Raw genomic sequence first — 21,325 nt, 5'->3', positions numbered from 1 at the left:
CACATTATCTCGTAGACATCATGATCAAATGTTATTGTTTTGCTTTATTATCTCAGTTGGATGGTTGGCTAGTCTAGAATGAAATAGGTTGAAGGCAATACTCGCAGCCTAGAAGTCTGAATGAGGTTCCCATTCAAATGATTCTGGTTGTTTGGGGGTGGGGCGGGGTGATTAGTAAACCAACTGAGCTTACACTGCATAGTAAGCGTCTGGATGCAGCACATTTACATCTAACAAGAGACCCCAGAAAACGTGTGCGTGTTTCTTAAACCTTATGTTCCGAACAAAAGGCTATCTCAGCAACAGACAATCAGCACTGCACCGCTCCCTGGGATGCAGCAACACACTCAACTGCACATTTCATTCTTCTTCAGCTCCCAGCGCCACAAAGCCCCTACTCTCTTCCCACTCCTGGGTCCCTAGATTGCTCCATAGAAGGGGGTTGGGAAAGCAGAAGCCTAACGTCTGTGCCTGCGCACCAGCCGCCCGCACCAGGGGCCCCCGGGCGCTGCTTTCCCCTGCCCGAGCCGCCTGGGGGAGGTAGGGAGGGGAGCCAGAGAGCGGAAGAGTGGACCGCACACCTAGCCACTCCGGATTTTATTGATTCACAGGGCAGCGGGGGAGGGGAGCTGGGTTAATTCGGATTCCCCCCCCCCCGGCCCCGAAGTTGCCTCCTCTTGGCAGATAAAGTCATTTTCTGGCTGGTGCTGGGGGCCCAGGGGAGAGTGCGGGCGAGGTCCCGGCTCTCGGGGCCAGATCCCGTCCTGTGCGCGAGTCTTGGGGGTGGGGAAGGCTGAACCGGCCGCAGCTGTCGAGAGGGCCTGGAGCGGGCGGGGAGGGGCGGCGTGCCGGAGAGCCCTTTAAGGCGGGTTAGGAGCGCTAGGGCCGGCCGGTCACGCGTGGGAAAGAAAGGCCCCTTCCCTCCCGAGGCGTCGCTCCCCTTTCCTCAGGTTGGGCCGCCTGAGAGTGCGGGCCGGCAGAGCTCCCGGTCCCTGCGCTCGTAATCATGACCTCGGGGCCCCCTCCGGGCCGCGTGAGCGCGTTGGCGAGGCTGGGCGGCCGCCGCGGCCCCGGCCGTGTAACATGACCCGAGCGGCCGGCCGGCCGGCGCGGCGCGGCCATTGAGCCCTCCCTGCCCATGAATCTCTGGCGCGTCTCTAGCTCGCTCGCCGCTCGCCTCCCGCCTCCTTTCTCCCCCTCCAGCTCCGCGGGCTCCGTGCGCCTCTCCCTCTCCCTCCCGGTCCTGCCGCTGCCCGTCTCTCTCCACTGCCCGCCTCTCGCCACTGCCTCCCGTCTTCTCTCCCTCACGGCAGCCTCCGTCTCTTTCTCCCTCTCTCCTTTGAAAACTGATCTTTGGCTCTTAGTGTGAAAGTGATTTGAATTTGGCTCGGCGGCGTTCTGCGCCTGCGCCCAGCCTCTGGCATGCTGGCTCCTTCCAAGCAGCTGTTTTGGGTTTGAAATTCCAACATGGCAGAGGCTGCAGTCCGTCTTCCCTTCAAAAACTTGGAATGATTTCAAATCATAGGCACCTTCACTTAACCCTAGCTTCCATTCATCAGCAAACACATCGGATCGATGCTACGCTAACCTATCGGGTTTTCGCTCCGCGCGTTCAGGTAAGAGGAGCTTCGTAGTTTTCCACCAGCTGTTTAAATTTGTTTTTGTTTTTGTTTGTTTAATTTTTAAAGAATATAAATAAATTCAAGACCGTAATGAAAAGAGATCTTCGAGTTGTGCCGTAAACATTAAATTTAATTTGCACTCGTTTCTATTCTGTACGCCAACCTGCTGTCTAATTTCTCTGTACAAAGTAGCCCCGAAACATTATAATGCATATTTTTGCTGCTTAATCATTGTAACAATAGTGTGGGATTAAGAGTTCGCGATTGCAAGAATCTCGTTTTCCGCTATAATGGGCTTACTTATTACTATCTTTTTTACTTCAAAGATAAAAAATAAGAAAGCGGAGCCATAGGGTGGGGCTAGACTTTCTTCGGGAACTAACTTCTAAGTAAATAAGAAGTGTAAATAAGAATCTTGCACACACAAAAAGTTGAGGTTAAATTACAATCTCGTGGCTGGAGGAACGTGAATATGTCAGAAGATCGGTTGCAGAAAAATGTAAGCACATCATCTTGGAGGGGGTACAGCGTGGTGGGCGTATTGTTGGCAAGGAACGGGAGAGAAAGATGTATAATTTAATGGTATATACAATCCACTGATCCTATTACCGTCCTCCCCGGAGCTCTTGTTAGTTTCAATGGGAGTGAGTGAAATTGACATGGACTTGCATTCCTGGTCATGTGCTTTTTTTCCTTTCTTTCTTCTCCTGTGATCTGAGATCCCCTTTTTGTTGATGTTGCTTTCCCCCTTAATTATATGCATGTAGGTTAAATGAATACCTGACGAAAGGGCCCACGTTTCAAGGCAGTGACATTTGATAGCTGAGAGGAAAAGTGGCTTTAATGAAAAGCAACCTTTGGAATTCCTGCTTGTGAGAAATCCAATTCAGCTTTTTGTGCTGCCAGCAAGAAATGATCAGTAGCACCAGTGTTTATGGTATGTCAGTTTTGGAATTTACTTCCTTTGCATCTAACTAGGAAAGACAAATTAAATAGCATGATAAAACCACTGAAGACTCTGCTTGGGAAGGAGCTGCTCATGATATATAATTCCTTTTAAAATATATATATGTATAATGTATATTTTAATCTGTCAAAATGCTTGTTTGCTTTTGCTATCCCTTGTTTGTATATTTCAGTTTTGATTAATAGATTGCTGGAGTCCACCTTTATCGGTTTTAGCTGTAATTCCAAAGTTGCATGTTACTAGTAATGCACTATATAACCGCTGAAGTCAAATGGTATGTAAATTAGTTAAACTCAGTGTGCAGTTTTTTGGGGGAGGGGGCTGGGTGGAGAGGGGAGAGGGCGGGAGTGCGGGGAAAGACTGCTTACTAATGAAAGTGTATGTATATATGTACACACACAGAAGTGGATGAAATTTTTTTTTCTCAATCTATTAATGCAATTTGACTCTCTGCTCTCTCAATGATTGCACTTTGTGGAGTAATCACTTCTTCTGAGTGTGTTTTTTTTGGGGGGGTGGGTGAGTGAAGTGATATCTTTTACATGAAAATAAAAAATGTATTTTGATTGCTTAAAGTCCTTAATGCCTTTTAAGGAACAGTGGTAGGGTTTTGTTTTGTTTTTTTCCTTGCCATTCACTTGTCTGCCTGTCAGCGCTTTTTACTTTTAACCTGTGACAGAATTAAATAAGCAGGCACTGAAATTGACTTTGTTTGAAATCTCTCTTTCCTCTTTCTTTACCAAAAAAAAAAAAAAAAGAGGTCAGATAAATGGAGTGAGAGGGGGTTTTCAATAGCTCTTGTGACCGTGTGTACACTTTGTGATATTCAATTAAGACTAGGAGGGAGCAACAACAAAAAGATGTTAAAAACTATTTTGCATAAGCAAAGGATATGTCCACTTTAAACATTTTTTTGTTTTTGTTACATATAACCCCACCACCATGCATTCACCCTGAAAAGAGAGAAAGGAGGAAAGGGAGAATATGAAAGAAAGAAATAGCAGTAGAGATAGCTGCCAGGGGTCTGTAATGTGGCCGTGGTTACTGGTCTCTCATAACACAAATGTGAATACAAGGAAAGGGACTATAAGAGCCGATGCGCGACAGACACTTCTGGTTGGACTCTGGTGACTGTTGAGCTAAACACACACGGCTCTTACATGATAGGAAGGATTTGATTGAATTTTGCATTTGGAACTTGTTGACTTTGAAGCGATCAATAAGAAGACTGTTTATTTTAGATGCACATAATTTGCCCTGAGAAATGTTTTAAGGAGGAGAGAGCACAGCTTTTTTCCCCCGGAGCTGTTGGAGCGAATGGGATTGCCAGATGGGCGATTTCCCTCTGTGATGTTAAAGCTGTAATATATATTCAGAGCAGATTGGGCTGCTGCCTGTGATGAGGAGGATATTACATTTATAAATTTTAAATCGGAGCTCAGACAATGTGCTGAGAACAGAAATTGGATGGTTTGACTGTTCACCGTATTGATACTTAAATGTGATTTCTGGGTAGTAGTAATAGTAATTATTGCAGTAATATGTAAAAAACACGTTGGGGTAGGAAATCATATAATTCATGACATTTAACAGCAGATTTAAGTGTATAAATTACTCCCCCAGTCTCTGCTTACTATTAAATAATAGTCACATAATTTATTTCCCTCTGTGTTTAAATGCCCAGTTGTGCAAGTGATATTCATTCAGAAAGCTTGTTTTTATACACTAGAATTCTGCAGAGGCAAAGTTTATATATAATCTATAAAGTAGACACTTGTGCATATGTATAGAGTTGCATAAGTGGCTCCTGTTTTGTAATTCTGTTACTCTGATTATTTTTAGATTTTGTTTGTCTCAAATGTGTGGCCTATAGGAACCAGAGCTACAAACCTAAAAGGCTGGAAAGTGGACAAGGGTTCACACTCTGGCAGCTCTGCTGTTGCAAATTAAAAGTGTGTTGTGGTCAGGAAATGAAAGCTACAATGTCTCTTTTGAACAAGTCGTTTATCAAGAGAAACATCTATCAGGGACTGCCTTGTCACATTGATCCTCTAAAAGTTAGGTCCGAGGTGGAAGCTGCTTTGATGTTTTTGATCCTAAATTTAATACAAGGGGAAAAAAAAAGCAAGGATATTTTGACCAGAATAGATTTAAAAAAATGTTTCCTGGGACCAACAAGATCTATTTATTAGTATTGTACTATGTGTGAAGTTTTTTGGACATAACAGTTGAAAGGCTTAAGAGGAAACCCCAACCTTTATAAATTGACAGTTGTTCAAATACATATTTATAGTACATTCAGTTATGGCCACATTCTTGGTTCACATGGACATTTTGAAAATGATTGTTTTAAAGGGAAAATTATTTTGAAACTGTCTTAGAACAATATACAGAGAACCAGAGTTTTCATTCACTCAGATTGTAGAGTGGCTCTCTTCTCTTCGTGTTGCCTTTTAGTTCTGTATTTCTGTTTCACTTCTTCATTACATGTGTGACATAATAGCTTTTAGTGGGGGAAGAAACATTTTTCCCTATGAAAACCATTTCCCAAAACATGCTTGCTCACATCATCTTTATTGTTTATTAACTGTGCATGTGGATCATTATCAATATAAACTATAGGAACTCAAGTCTTTCAGAATTTCAGCTTAAAAATATAGGTAGGTAGCAGATTAAATATGCCATATATTCTTAAATACTGAATATGTTGCATGCATTATTCAAATTCTAAACGGTATTATTAAGAAAATGACCAACTTAAAAAAAATTTTTTTTTTCGTGAAAGCAGTTAAAAGCAGCTTGTTTCATTTTGGGAGGCAAAGCTAGGAGAGAGGTGTTCCTTCTTTGAAATAGAGTTTTTGGATACTTGTCTTTTACTGCTGGTGGCTACTTGCTATTTCACATGGGTCTATCAACAACTAGGCTGATGGATCACAAAGACTGTGGTGGGAGTTTTGGGAAGTATAATACTTGCTAATTAATCATGTCTGAAATGAACGAATCATAGCAGGGTAATAAAGTCTCGTTGTTTTCCTGGAAGAGGGTAAGACTTCTGTTTGGAAGCTGTATGTGTGAGTTGACTTTCTTTTTTCTTCTCCTAAAAAGACAGTTTATAGGGTCACTTTAGAATTATTTCAGGAACCGTCTTCTTTGAAAATGGAATATTTTTCTTTTTCCTGACTGCACCAAATCAGTGAAATTCTTAAAAATGTCTCTGAGTGAAAACATAGAGTTTTTTCCTCAGTTATATTAAAGACTCCTGTGGTTGAGTTTCCAGTACTTTTTTTTTTTTTTACCATAAATAGAAAATTTTTCTGTTGTTTTTATTCATGTCAGGCAGGAACTTTGGAGGCTGGTACTTCTGATAGGCATACAAGAGAGCAAAATTTTTGTTAATTACTTTTAGCTAGTACAAGAGTATGACCAGAGGGGAGAAAGGGAGTAGTACTTCCAAGAATCTAGAGATCGTCTGTATTATAACTTGACGTTTCTAAGGTAGTTTAAAATATTAGCCACCTGGAAAAAAAGCAGATGAGCAGTATCATTAAAGGTAAATTCTTTTTTTCCTGAGCTTTGGCATGTCACCTTTTAGAATTTAGTATTTTGCTTAGTTTACGCATGGGGACAGATCCTGAAAGTTTGTGTCTGCAACATTTTTCAGAATTTTCATCTCAAGGTGAAGACGGCTATGCTAATGATTCCCTGTTTTTGGCTGTGACTGTTTGGATGCCTTGAATGATTGCCTAATTAAGTAATCAGTTTTAATGGTCCAAAATCAGCAGAATTGCTAGGTGTATTTGAAACAATTGCAGGCTTTTATGTTTTGTACTTTCTAGTTTGTTCTTAGAACCTTGGTTTGATAGAAATGTTTGCTGTTTTGCTTTTGATATTCTTGAGTACAAATTTCATGTACCTCTTTTGTAAAGTACATTTATTTTTGTAGAGATAATAATTTTAATTACCAGGAATTTAAATCGATTTATAAATTTTTGATTGGGAGAAATTGTTCTGCAGACATTTGTGTGAAATACTGACGTATGCTACTGATCGATAAGATGTGATTAATCAGCATATCTGCTTTTTAAGCTTTGGTCACTGATAAACTAGAATAAACAAATGGCACAGAAAACAATGCAATTTTTTTCTTTCAATTAAAAAAATGCAATATAAGTGTCTCTTTGGAGATATACAAGAGTTAATGTTTTTAAATCAATTAACTTAGAAATTCTTTTGGGGTACTACTTGGAAGACTTCAAGTCCAAAAATTATTCCACCTTTCAATTAACTCTTTCTTTCTGTCTCACACACATAACAGATTATAACTAATTGTTTTTAAAAATCTATTAAAATGAAAGACTTTTTTTTTAAAGACTGCAAATAAATCCCTGTTTAGCAAGTGCTTTTCATGGTTGGATTTTGTAATTTTCTTCCTTTTTTTTCCCCTAAACTTGAACTTTTATCAGCTTTTTCATTTAACTTATGGTAGAAATTTCAAGCCTAGCTGCTTTGAAACATGATTGCTGATTACTGATCCTTTTGATATTTTTGATGTTATCATTTAAATGGCCGTTGTACTTGAGGGATGCTTACTGCAAGAAATGCAGATAGTGGAAATAAAAGGTAGGCAAGAATATGATAAAAATATATTGTACTGATAAGTTGAAAGCAAATCAAAAGCAGGTGGGTATGCAAAGTTTCCTCAGGGCAGCAGCACAGCTGCCAGCTCAGGAGCTCTGCCTCAGCACAGCACAGGAGTGCGCCGTACCTGTTGACGACAGTCTTAGTTAGGAGACTGAGGAGGCAGAAGAGATAGGTGATCAGAAACCATCCAGACATGAGATATCGTATGGCAGTTTCTGTTAATAATATTTACATACGTTATGTAACAAATCTGCTTGTTGTCTTGTTACTTCAATATTGACACTGTACTTAACATTGCATATGGTGGGCTGTGCTTTCAGAGTATATTAGAAGCAGTGAATTCAAAGGAGAATTTCAATGCAGAAGTATTTACGTTGAGTATATGTATAAATGGATACGTTTGCTTATATTTGAGCTACTATGACTTTCACAAAGCATTGACAGCCTTACTCCTTGCAATCATTTTTGAAACTGATACATCTTGAAAGTAGAAATGCACGATTTATCATATGAAGGCCCAAGGTTAAACTTTTTTTACCCTGCAACCTGGCTTCAGTATTTATACTTTTAAGTTGGGAAATCTTTTTTAGAAAGTATTTTTTAAGTAAGATTGGAAAGTTTGCTTCTTGTTAGGATTTTGTTCTTATTTTCATATGAGTAAGTGATATATAACTTACAAAAAGCATTTTCTTACTGTAGAAAACATAATGTAAAATACTTATAAAATTTATGTTTTCTTTTCCCCAATATCTTAACATTGAGAATACCTTTACCCAGTTCCTTATGAGTTTTTATTTCGGCTGGTAATTTATACATTTATTCCATTCCACTTGTGGATATATTGCAGGCAAGAGAACAGAAACTGAATTTTACTTTACTCATCAAAAAAGAACAAAAACAAACACACACCTCCCCCCCATCTAATGTTTGCCTTATGTCAATTGGATGCTTTTTAAGCAACTGACAATTGATTAAATGCCATATACTTATGACAGTAAACTCATCTGAGAATGAGTGACCTCTACTTTCATGCTTTGGTTTTAGGAAATATTATTCATGGAAACAGTAACATTCAAAATAATAATTTTAAAATAGTATAATGTACAGCCATGGGTTTCTAGATGTTGCTGTAAACTTTTTACAATTCTTCTGATTTATGATGCTTACCGTCAGCACACATTGTCACCTTCACCTAGGGCTGGCTACATAGTTTCTGGGCTTGGTGCAAAATTAAAATGTGGGGCACCTTGTTCAAAAATTATTAAGAGTTCAAGACAGCAAGAGCAGAAGATTAAACCAAGTGCAGGGCCCTTCCCTGTGGGAGACCTATGGGCCTGTCCAGGTCACAGGGCAATGAAGCAGGCCCTGCCTTCATTACCCACAAACCTTGTGGAAGTCACTGGGTTTCCTACGTGGAGACTTGACTAGTCCACAGTGATTCCACGTGCCTCTGCCTAAAGAGATGCTAGTGGTTGTTGAGTAAGAGCCTCGGTGGGAAAATTGGACCATTAGGTATCTTCTGCTCTTTCTATACGTGAACTGGTGACTGAAATCTTTGCCTTTATCTTACGTTGCCTTTTGCCTGATGTGCTCCCATATATCACCTGAATTTTTGTGCAGATATTCTTAAAAGCAACTCTGTTTTGTAATTGTTTGCAGGCAGCTACATACTTAAATATGTATTCCCCAGGCACAGAACGATTAGGGTGGGAGGATTTTAGTAAGATTTGAAACAAGAGCCTGAGAGTTTCTCTGTTGATTTGTACCGCTATGCCACCTAAGTTTCAAGCACAAGTGAAATAAGTATTTTTAAAGTAGAATCTTAAGTTATCTAAAAATATAGAAAATTCTGACCATTGAGAAATAAAAGCACAACTCATTGAGTCAGGGAAGATGGGCAAACACAAAAATAATTACCTTGTTATAGTAGCAGCGATATTGGTATTTTGACATTAGGAAGTGGCATTGTAGCTGTATAAACATGTGGTGACAGCTGTGTTAAAGATGAAAAGTAACTCTTGCAGTAACATTAACTTTGCAGGATGTTATATTCAAACGGTGAACTTAAACCAGAACAATCCCCTTCCCCCTGAAATATGTAGTCACCATCTGTGACTCCTTTCTGCCTTGGTTTGAACAGTCTACTTGATGGGTGGATAAAACGTTTACATTGTTGCTTCCCAAGATACTTCTCAATGAGATCAAGCTTCAAATTGAGAACCCTAAAACTAAATTTTGAAGTCAAGCGGCTTTTTCAGATACGATGGAATGTCCAGCAAGTAATGGATCTGAGTGTACTTGAAGTTGCACCATTTATTTTCAAAAGATATTTCCCACATCAGATGACTCTGCCAGGAAGAACAATATCAAAGAGCTCAGAAAAGTAACTATTCTTTTATGTAATCCAAGACTGATGGAGGGGAGGGAGCTTTAAAGATATTTCTGAAGAAAGAGAAAAACCTAACTTATTTTGAATGCCTCGTTAGTCTTGGTGGAGAGAAATCCTATATATGAGACCTTCTAAGAAGAAAAATCTTTGCCCTGTGTAATAAGAAGGCATTGCTCTCTCGGTTGACATGTACTTTAATGAAAGGATTGGAAATAACTATTACAACAGTGTCCCATTTAATTATAAATTCACCCCACAGTTTAGAAATCTTTTGCATTAAAGACATTGTGAATTTGAATTTTTTTAAGAGGTAGTTAGCCACAATTCATATGTTTAAATATTCTATGTTGTATAACCTATCTACAAATTCTAGTAGTATAATTTAATTTGGGAACCATCTTTTCCCACCTTACTCCTATCCTTTAGTATGTTGTGTTTTCGTATTAGTTGTTTAGCTTTAAAAAAGATTAAACTAGGAATCTGGGTAAATACGTGGCAATATTAGTGCATCCTTGTGCCCCAAAGAGCTGTTTATTTCCCTTGTATTCACTTCTCCCTTTCCATTTCAAATTGAAGTTAAGATTATAAACTCTTTCTCTTAGATCATATATCTGAATGATGCTAAATTATAAATCTTAATTAGGTATGATTCACTGATTTTAATCTTACAAGATAATTATTCTGAGTAGGATAAAAGGTTCCTTTAAGATTGAAGGCATTTTCATTACAATACCCATTTAAGATCAAACAAATACCATAAAATAAACAGAGTCCTATTAGTCTTTTAAGCTTAACAGTTAATACTTTTGGATTTAAATATGTGAAGAAATAAGGATATGAATAGGACGGTCTTACTGTTTGCACACTTTAAGTGCTTGTGATAAATTTTACTGCCAGGAATTACATGGATCTAAAAGAGTCTTTTAAGTAAAAATTACAGTTTTGATTATCTAAATGGAAGATGCTCTTGTGCACGTGCACAGATACATTTCTCTGTGAAGGTATTGATGTCAGGGACGCTTTTGGTATTTCTTTATGAGTAATTAGGTTAACGGGGTTAGTTAGAAAATGTGTCCTTTCCTGGAAAATGAAAAATTACTTCAAGCAGAAGTAAAAGAGTAGAACATAATCATGACTTTAAGTACTTAAAAAGATATTTTATGAGTCATTTTTAAAGAATAATACTCAATATGTAACTTGTTAAGAATAATAGCCATTTTTACTTTTTAAAGCACATCTGTATTAAAACTGGCTTTCCGTTCATGAGTCACAAATCTGGAGTCAATTTTCGACCCCACTTACAAAAAATATGGGTCTAATTGCCACCCCCTCTTACCATGGTGTTCCACTCCAATCGTGTTGGTATCAAGTTCTTTAAAGAGAGATCTTCGCTTGCATTATTCAGAAAATTAAGCAACATTTTTGAGGGGAATACTGATATGACCGAAATGTAGACACTGGGACCCTGCCTGGCCTGAGTCCTTGTCTGACAAACGAGAAGGACCTTTATACGCCTACAGCGCTTGTTCTTTCTATGGGAAGATTTTAAATGTACTAAGAATTGAACAGCACTTGTTCCTTCTATGGGAAGATTTTAAATGTACTAAGAACATAAGTGTTCCCTAATTGGAAAAATATGTTTTATGTAATTCTAAGAGTACCAATCAACTAATCAACTAATTTACTTATGGATGGTAAGATAGTGGGACTAAATAATCTTATTCAGAAATAGGTGTTTAGAGTAGTAGTATCTTTCTAGAGAGAGAAAAAATCTGTACGTATGCAAAATCCCTTTTGGGATTTTTTTGTTTGTTTTCTTTTCTTTCTTTTTTTTTTTTTACTGTGGGTGAAATCTCTATCAATAATGTTTAGGCTGTAAAAGTATTAGGAAAAAATCTAATATTGGAAGTTCTTTATTATTCTATGTACTTTTAATAAGTCCTCAATGAGTGCATACAATGCACTAATACTTGTTTTGTTTGTTTTTTGATTTGTGTCTTGTTTTATTTTGTTGTAGCATCAAATTAAAAAGACCTTACAGGAAACTATTTTGTATTGTTTATTTTTAAAAATACTCAGAATAGTACAACCTGTGGTATAGGTTTGTTTATAATGATGAGCAAAAAGCCCCAATTTTACCCCAATATAATTCCGTTTCCTTGAAATCTACGCTACTATATCAAAATGCCACTACTACTAAGCTACAATTTAGGAGGTGTTGCTGGTGTATAATTGTAATGCACATGTGTACCTAAATACATATTTTTAAAATAGTTATCTATAAATTCTACTAGCCAACTTTGCAGGTGTCCTTGTGCTTGGGGCCAGTGGGGGAATGGTTTTCTATCTGTTTTGCTGTTTGCAAACTCACCAGAAACCTTGCTGTCTCATCCATCTTCCTGCTCTTGGAATTCATTCTTACCCATACCTGTGTACTGTTTTGAGGGACTGAGATTTTTTTCTCTTTCTTTTTTTTTTTTCTTTCTAGTATTTATCTGTAGGGCTGTTTATTACTTGATCAGATGGAAAATCAAATTTCACTTGAGCCACTGGAATATGATATTTAGATCATGAGGAGGTAGCTTGAATTAATTTAGAGGTTATTGGGCTGTATACTAGGAGGAAAGTGTAGCAGCATTTTTCGGCATGGACAGAGGGTGAAAGACCACTTGTAGGAATGAGGAAAAAGCTAAAGGCAAAAAAAATTAGGGATGTTGTTAAGGAAACTAAGGGTGAGGGCTGTTTTCGTGTAGCTGTTGCTAAAAATGAGGTTGGCAATTTAAAAAATCAAATCCTAATATAATTATGTGAGAAAACCTCATTTGTTAGGAATTAGTGACTAGTACACATTGATTAGCACACAGCACTATCTAAACAAATTATGTTCTTCTTTTTTAAAATGGCAAGTTCTATACCAAATCTTGGATGTATGGGATTTGTGATAACCCAAATTAAAAGAACTATACCCGCTTTTCTTCCTTATAATTTTAAAAAAGTGTAAAAAATACACATGCCTTTAAAGATGATTCATATTACTCTTAGACTCTTCTCCTTCACATACTCAATTTGGTTATGTCTCACATGAAGTTATGGAAGAACATCTACTGAGGATTAGGATATATCTTTATTAAGACTTCTTTTTGGGAAACAGTGAGTTTATTGTCATAGAAGTCAAGTCATTAAAGTAGATAGATATATGATTTAATTTGATTTGAGCATAGTTTGATGATAAATTCTGTATCTACCCTGTAAATGCTAGCTGTATGTTAATGACCAAAACCAAACCAAACCAAACAAAATTTGTCAAAGCCCCACCTCAGACCAGTTAGATGGAAGTTTTGGGGGATAACCAATTCCTTTTTCTTTTTCTACCCCAGTGATTCTAATGTAAAGTTAGGATTGAGAATCACTTCACTGAACCAAAAATTTATACATTTCATGAGCTCTTCAATTTTTTGCTTTAAGTTTTAATTTTAAGAACTTCATTCTTCCTGGTTTGAAGTCACAAAAATAGAGACATCTATTTAGAATTGAATACACTCATGATATGTACTAGAGATAGTTCACTATCTGGCTAAAGTTCAACAACAATCCATGAAGAATTTTAGGAACATTGCCACCATGCTGGTAAGAGTACCTCAGGAAAGCGACAATGGTGACAGCAGCAGACGCCAACAGTCTATCATATTTGTGACCTTGGGTAAGTCCTTCAGCCTCTTTGAACCTCAAAGGAGGGTTCATCCAATGACTCTTAAGAATTTTTTCCAGTTCTATATAATTCATGATTGCTTGGTCATCGACTAGTGAGCTTGAGTCACTTGGAACCTTGCTGGTGGCCAATGGCTGAGTGATTTTTTGTTTCTTTTTAAGAAACTCCAGAAATTGTCTTGGAAATAATGAAGGGAGCTCAAGGACCATTTATCACTTTGTTAAGCCCTTCAGGAGGGATGGTAACCATTCATTAAATATGCTTACTAATTGGTTACAAGCAAATGTGTCAGCAATTCTAATACCTTGAGAGTTGACGAGTATTAGTTAGCCAGTGCTTTCTCCCTGTAAGAGATATAAATAGACTGACAAGCAGATTAACTTAAGTAGTAATGGATTTAGGGACTTCAGATCTCTTTTAAAATATGTCAAAATTATAGATCAGTATGAAAGTTGGATGTTTATCAAACTGGAAGCAACTCCATCTTTTTTTAATTTTATTCCTAACTAATCTTTGTTCATCTTTTTACCGCCTGGAATGCTCTTCTCCTCCACCTGTCGAAAACCTACCAGGACTTTGACATCTAGCCCAAATGTTGCATCATCTATGAAAACTTCCTGAGCCACCCTAATGAGGATCCATTTCAACGTCTGCTTGATATTCCTTAATCACTTAAAAAATCTCCTTTCAATCATTTGCCATCATTTTTCTTCCTCTATAGATTGCTGGGCATTTTTGTTTCTCATTTATGAAATTGTAAACTCCTGAGAGCAGACTACATCTGATTCATTTTTTATTTTTAATCTCCTCAACGTGTGTATACAGAGCAGGACCTATATAATAGGTGTTCAATAAATGTTTGGTGAAATGAATCAATAGAAATGTAGGAGACTGTCACTTGGATCGTCTTTTATTAATCTTACTTTAAAAAACTGGAAGATGCTTTTAAAAGTACTTAAAGAACAGATATATTAAAATTGTGTATTTCGTTAAAAAATGAAATTTCTGGGCTTCCCAGGTGGCGCAGTGGTTGAGAGTCCGCCTGCCGATGCAGGGGACACGGGTTCGTGCCCCGGTCTGGGAAGATCCCACATGCCGCGGAGCGGCTGGGCCCGTGAGCCATGGCCGCTGAGCCAGCGCGTCCGGAGCCTGTGCTCTGCAACGCCGCAACACTGAGAGGCCCGCGTACCGCAAAAAAAAAATGAAATTTCTGTATTCTTTAATTACTAAAGAAAGACTTTACAATCTTCTTACATTTCTGAAAGAAAAGTTTTATAATTATATACCTAAGAAAGGGCTTACAGTTATTTATTCTATTTTCTCCTATATCTCTGGGTAGGAGAGCATTTAAACTATTTTATAAAAACAGAACAGAACATTATAATGATATCTTTAACAAAACTCTGTAACCTATTTCGATTACAGGCAGTAACATATGGCTTCAAATCACTATGCTTTACATATTTAAATATTTTTTCCTTTTGTTTTTGCAGTTACAAAAATTCGAGGGTATAGAATCATAAAACATTAGATGTGGAGACTTCCAAATCAACTTCTTGACAACATAGGGTTGATTGACACTTGGTTATTCAGCCTTCGGTTGAACATGGGAAATCAGCATATCCAAAGGCATTTCTTTGTATTTTGTCCTTTCTCTGATAAATAGGCAGTGTGCAAATATGTGCCTGGTGGTACTCAAAACATTTCCTTGGGAACGTGATGGTACTTAGGGTGATAAGAAGTAAGATGCAAACTAGCTGATCTACAGTTGATATGATAACTTTCATTGACTCTGTAGTTTGTGAATGTCTTTGGTTAACACTTTAATTGACATACTTTTGTTTCGTATTTAATGTCTGACACTATTCATTTATTTTGTATTAAGTACTGGGCAGTAAACAATTTAGCTGAGGTTACACCCAGTGACCCTATCTTCTAGTGGTTCAAATGCGTCACCCGCTCAGTTTGTGTGTTAGTGGAAGGGTCAGTTTCTTTCTTAAACCTGTCACTAATGTTACAGCATATAGCATTACAAAATTTTCTAAGGGAAATTTAGTTTGAGCAAATGTTGAAATTGTAATGTGTTAGTCAACAATATTTTACAAAGTTTCTGTTTTATATTTGTTGTATTTGAACCTAAAGATAGATGTACTAGAGAAAAGCACTTGTTCACATTGCTTCATGAAAGAACACAGAAAAAACAAAGACTCTATTGTCATTCTTCTAAAAACACAATTTTACTAAGGAAACCTATAACCTTTACTGAAAGCTCACTGGTTTTCTTCCAATTTGGTCTCTTCAAATCTGAAAAGTTCTAGATGCTATCTTACTACTTCATATTGAAATCTAGGTTGATCTCATATACTCCATGTAGAAGAAAATATCTGCAATGCTGATCATTGAACCTGAATTATTACAAAGATACACTGTTAAGTGAGCCACAGTGGACAAATGTTGTTTGGTCAGTTGCATGAAAACACTGCATCTTCAGCAAAGAGCTTCAGTACTAAAGAACTATAGTACATTAGAGGTAGAATAATAAAGATTGTGAAGCAATAGGTTAAAAGTAGCAAGAGCATTTTTGCAGTTTGACTGCAACAATCTATTTAGTTCCTTTGTTAAATTAGCTTTTCTGGTTTTCCGGAAACCAGTACTCTTCAAGCAAGTTAAAATTGCTTAACTATAAGTTGAAATCCATGAGATTGAGAGTAACGACTATGAATTGTAAAGCCATAATAATGATGGCTTGCCAACAACCAGCCTAAATCAAGGGAGGATTTAAAAGACATAGGTTTAAAATTCTACCTGCTTATAATCAGGAAGTTGGGGGGTTTGAAAGTAAATAAATAAAAATATCCACGCAGATTCCTCACACCTAAAATATCAGCTATTCTTCCTTTAGTTCTCTCGTAGAAAAAAGTAGGGTGATTCCCCAGAGAGGGTAGTCATGTAAGTTGGTGGTCACTAAAGATGAGCCATGGTTAAAAGCCAGTGGTCAATAGTTTATTTTGTTGCTGTTCTTTTTTTTCTCTTGCCTTCATAAGCATAGCTGACAGCTGTCAGTCACTGAATTTTTTGTTAGGTCTAGACATGGCAATTCTTGAAGAATATGAAGCTATAATCATCCTCTTGGCTTAAAATCTAAAATAAAACAAAATTATTTCAACTGAATACAGCTCTGTGTGTGTGTGTGTGTGTATGCATTCAGAAGAGAAACCTATGACGCAGCTGACAGCGTCGATGGCTCTTTCATTCTGAATGGGCCAGTTAGCAGCTCCATACAGACACCATCTAAGTGAGCCAATTTAAATCTCTCCAAATTCTTAACTAAGTGGCCCAGGTCTATCTGGGAGGTGGTACTTATCTGTCCCTTAGGTGATAGATTTGGCATGATATTCAGTTGAAGACTCAGTAAACAAGATTTATGAGGAATTAGTTAAAATTGAAAATGGATATTGAGGTATAGTTCACCCTAAAATGGCTTGGATATATGTGTCAGATGTGCATGAAGAGGATTTTTAAAAATGCATTCTTTGGATTAGAATAAAAACTAATCACAAATTAAGTCACTTAAAATTTGCTTGCCTGATATGATTATTTTCTTTGACTGACCACGCCTTCTTTTAGCACTCCCACCTTTGTCCAGGGTTCAGTTTCGTGTCATGCACATGTCCTTGAAGAAATGCAACGTCTTTCACAAGATTTTGTACGAGTGAAATCAGATACCAGTTTTTATTGCAGAACCGAGGCTACAAATGTTTCTCTTTAAAGACATTTTTAATAGAAACAGTAAGGTATAAATCATTTAAGCAATTACCTGGACATTGTGGAAATGGGGCTTGGCTTGTTCTGTAGCCCCAGATGTTTCCAGATTCTAGTAATAACCCAGCCCAGATATTTACAGCTTAATTTTTTGTGCATGTGCACTTGTCCACAAATGGCTCCTATTTCCCATGTTTCTGTTGGACAACTGGGCCACTTAGAGGTAAGGAAAGTGATCTCAGCGTGGGTGATGACAAACAATGGTTATAATAAGTTGCTTCTAGAAACTTTGATCACTTAAAAAAATAGAGAGGCTAATTCTTAGAGGATTTTATACTAAGAAATAAATTATTAAATGGCATTTTCCTTTATGGATGAGGGTGGGGGAAATAACGTCTCCCCATCCCTCAAAATTATATTTAGCCTTGATCTACTATGTGATAAAAGTCATTTTTTTTTAATGTGTCTTCTGGCACTGGTTGGGTTATCATGCAGGCTGCTAGTTTTCTTTGCATCACTGCTCCACAGTTTCCCTTGTTCTTACTAGAAACTAAACAAATGGAAAATAATGATTGGTAACCATCTGCTGTGCAGAAACTTCACATATAGCAGTTAACTCTATTTTATAAAACAAGACCAAATGAGTGAATTATACTGTTGCCAGTAAATAGCAACATGCAGTAGAGCGTTCCTTTGGACAAAGCAAGAGCATAGGGAGCCAGCATTTATTATGGGAAGTCAGTTGGGTGGGCTCTGGGGCTGAATGTGGCCCGGGCGTTTATATGTGTATGTGTGTGTATGTGTGTCTGTGTGTGTACTGCATGTGTGAAGAGAATGGTGGTTTCCTCTCTACCTGTTCCTTGTGTCTCCATTCTCACCCCCAGATTTCCAATCAGGTAACTCGGAGTAATGTAGATGCAAATAAATCAGTTCAGTCACATCTTCCTCTATCTTTTTATTTGCTTAAAAAAGGAAGTCAGAATCCATAAAGCCACACAGAATAAAGATTTGTAAAAGTATGTAGGCTTCAGATCAGAATCCTGTTTTTTCCTAAGCCGTACATATTATAATGAATAGAGACTAGCCAATTTAGCTTTAAATCATTCTCTGGTCTTATCCCCTGCCTAAAGAATACTGGAAATTAGATTGAGTATATGTCCAAAAGATATTGACAGGCAATGATTATTCATATAGTTGCTACTGAAATGTGCATGCTATACTGAGGGAAGACATATAATGGAATAGACAGAAGTAAGTGGTTACAAAGAATTTATTCAAATGGACCAGGTAAGACCTGATTTTATAGTTGTCCATATAATCAATCAGTTTCTTTCTCTCCCCCTCTCTATATCTGTAAAAGCTGTTTAGTATATCAATGTACTTAGACATTCAAAACATACATGTTCTCTCTAACTTTCACTTATTCGATACTAGGATTTTGCCATACAGCAAGAAAAGTTGTTTAAAATGGGCAGTATATTGAGTTCAAAGGACCCATACAGTTCATAAATTCTCTGGTGTCTACTGGATTTTTCATCAGGGAGACTTCCAATAAAAATGATCTATTTTAGAAATAATATTGTTTAGTAGGTTGAAATGTGGTGTAATAAAATTAGACCTTCAGTCTTCTAAAGTTACTACTTAGATGGCACCCTTGGGATGGTAAAATGGCTGTATAAGCAGATGAATCAGACAGTTCCACTGATGGGTACATTTGTCAGTCTCTGTTACAGATATAATATATTCTTATATCTGTAATCCTGACACTGTTACATCCAAATGAAATCAACATGAGGTTGTCATCTTTAAGCAAATATGTTAAGTGTTGTCTTTTGTGCTTTGGATTTGAAAGAAAGGGGCCCAGGGGAGGCCGCATCATGCAAATGGAACAAATCCCATTTCTTCTGAGCTGTGCTGTTTTCCCCTCCATGGCAGCTGGCTGTGTTATCTTTGTGTGTTTCTCTGAGCGCTGACAATTCTTTCAGTGATCTAAGTTAGGGCACATTAGAAAGTGGAAGCAGCTGTCTGTCGCTATACTGAGAGACGTGTTTGCTCTACTGCAAAGATGAAGGACCATGAATCCTTGACACACTCCCCCCGCCCCCCCTGTACTTTCCACCATGATCAACATTCAGACGCACAGATTGTCTGCTTGGACAGTTTTTTGTTCTGACTGACAGCATCTGGCATAGACAAATTTAAAAATACATAGCATGCCATGCTTGGAATTGGAACATCCCTTCTTTATTAATCTTCTCATTTAAACCATTCATTTACATTTCAAGAAAGGTTACAGCTTGATATGGTTGAAACGTTGATTTTTAAATGAATAACCTTCTAATGAAATGTCTTGAATGAGTACCAAGCAGCTAGTGTTCATTAAAAATTACACCCGATTAACACAGCCTTGAAAGCCTGAGAGGAAAGGGATTTCTTATTGTTTTAATCCACAGTGCAATCCGGTGTTTACCTTTCTGGCACAAAGCGAATAGAAATGATGCCTGTACTCGCAACACTTCTGATATTGAACACAACTATGATATCACCCTTAAGCTGACAGAACACTTGGCCTTGTTTAATCAGCTTTCTCTTCCTCAGAAAACCCCCAGAGTGTTAAAAAAATTTTAAACGTCAGCAAAATCTGCCTTGTTCAGATCCTCTCTTTCTCCATGTCCCACCCTCTCCCCACCCCAAAATACTATGTCTCTATGCCCAAATCAGAAAAAAAAAGGCTGATATATTTTCAGATGGAAAAGTGGTACAGAACGCTTTTAGATTAAACATTCCCTCTGACCCCAGGATGGTGGATATACATTTGTTTGTCTGCATTACTTTAGTGATAAAACATAACAGTGCAAAAATTGCCCTCTTTCTCTGCCTCACGTAACTCCCCCATACATACTCACATTTCTTATCCATTTTCAATTCCACAGCCAACCTTAGCAACATGCTTGTCTAGCATTTATGTAAAAATAATATGAAAAGTGGCCATATCAGTCAGTCTGTGGACTTTGAGTCCAGAGGACGGGGGGTGGGATGTGGGGGAAGGAATCCTCCTTTTATCCTACATTTTAGACTTTTCATATCACTGCAGATTTCAGCTATAACTACTCAACCGCAAGTGTGGCTGCAATAGTTCTAAGGGGTGTATGGAGGGAGGGGTGGTACAGAATTTTATGTATATATATATATATATATATATATACACACACACACATATATATATATATATATATATATATATATATATATATATATATATATATATATTTTAGAAAGGAACTGTTCAGGTGCCAGGTAGTAAATATGTAAAGCAAGCACACTGGTTAACTTGGAAAAATAGGCTTCAGAGAGAAGTTCAATTAACAGTTGTAGGCAGAAGAGGTGATGTATGTATTCAGCATGTGTAAGAGGTCATTTGCTTTAGGATAAATTTTGACGAATTTGAGAGAAATAGATGCTGAAATAAAAATGAAAACGGATTACAGCTTCATATCAAAGGCACTTTTACATTCTTGAATATAAGAAGGGAAAATGACACATTTTTACTCCATGGATTATATATTATTTTAAAATTTTGCTATTTTGTGTTTTGTGAACTTGTTTCATTTAAACTGTTTATCTAAACAAAATAAATCTTGGAAGTTAATGTTATCTTTGAATCTGGAATCAGTTTATTGCTTCACCCCTCAACCCAGACCTGGGCTCTAGAAATTTAGGGTAGACACTGTTTGGTTTCTGTTTTTCTGTTCTTTCTTTCTTTTTCTTTTCTTTTTTTTCAAGAAGCTAATGGCAGGGAATCAGATCAGAGTAGATCTGGTTCCAGCATTTTGATTGCCAGTTAATGTTTTATAATCAACATTTTAAATATAAATTACTTCATTTGTTATTTTCCATTTTGATTTTTTTTAATGACCAGGTTTTAAAGGTGGCCATTGTGCATCTGTGAGCAAACTGGGAATGGGTTAGAGTACACAATTCCCTCGTGTGAAAAGCCAGGTTTAGCAGTAATGCTTTTAATCTGGACTTGTAGGGGATTCAGAAGCATCCACAGATCTGCTCCAGTAATTATCATACCCCAAGTGGCACTGGAAGAGACATTTGCCTAAAAACTTGATGTCTTCATTACGCTGTTTACATTTTAATTAGAAACATGAAAATTACTGATTCATACAGACAACTGTAGTTTAAGTGGTTTCGTTCACCATCCAATAAATATAAAAAAAAAAAACTCA

General features: G+C 37.3%; 1 protein-coding gene across 2 annotated transcripts in view; it reads left to right on the top strand.

Moving 5' to 3' along the window:
• The first annotated feature begins 585 nt into the window (after positions 1 to 585).
• Positions 586 to 21,325, top strand: part of FIGN (fidgetin, microtubule severing factor) — a 122,262-nt gene continuing 101,522 nt past the window's right edge. Inside the window, exons 1-2 of one of the 2 annotated variants that reach the window (XM_033412536.2) lie at positions 587 to 1,616; positions 2,390 to 2,559. In XM_033412536.2, the coding sequence (XP_033268427.1) occupies positions 2,535 to 2,559 (25 nt within the window). In that variant the 5' untranslated portion in view covers positions 587 to 1,616; positions 2,390 to 2,534. Of the gene's footprint in view, positions 1,617 to 2,389; positions 2,560 to 21,325 lie in introns of both variants that reach the window. The other variant, XM_033412537.2, reaches the window with a different exon arrangement.

This window comes from Orcinus orca, chromosome 7 (assembly GCF_937001465.1).
Source record: "Orcinus orca chromosome 7, mOrcOrc1.1, whole genome shotgun sequence".
NCBI lineage: Eukaryota > Metazoa > Chordata > Mammalia > Artiodactyla > Delphinidae > Orcinus > Orcinus orca.
This window is presented reverse-complemented; position numbering and strand designations above follow the sequence as displayed.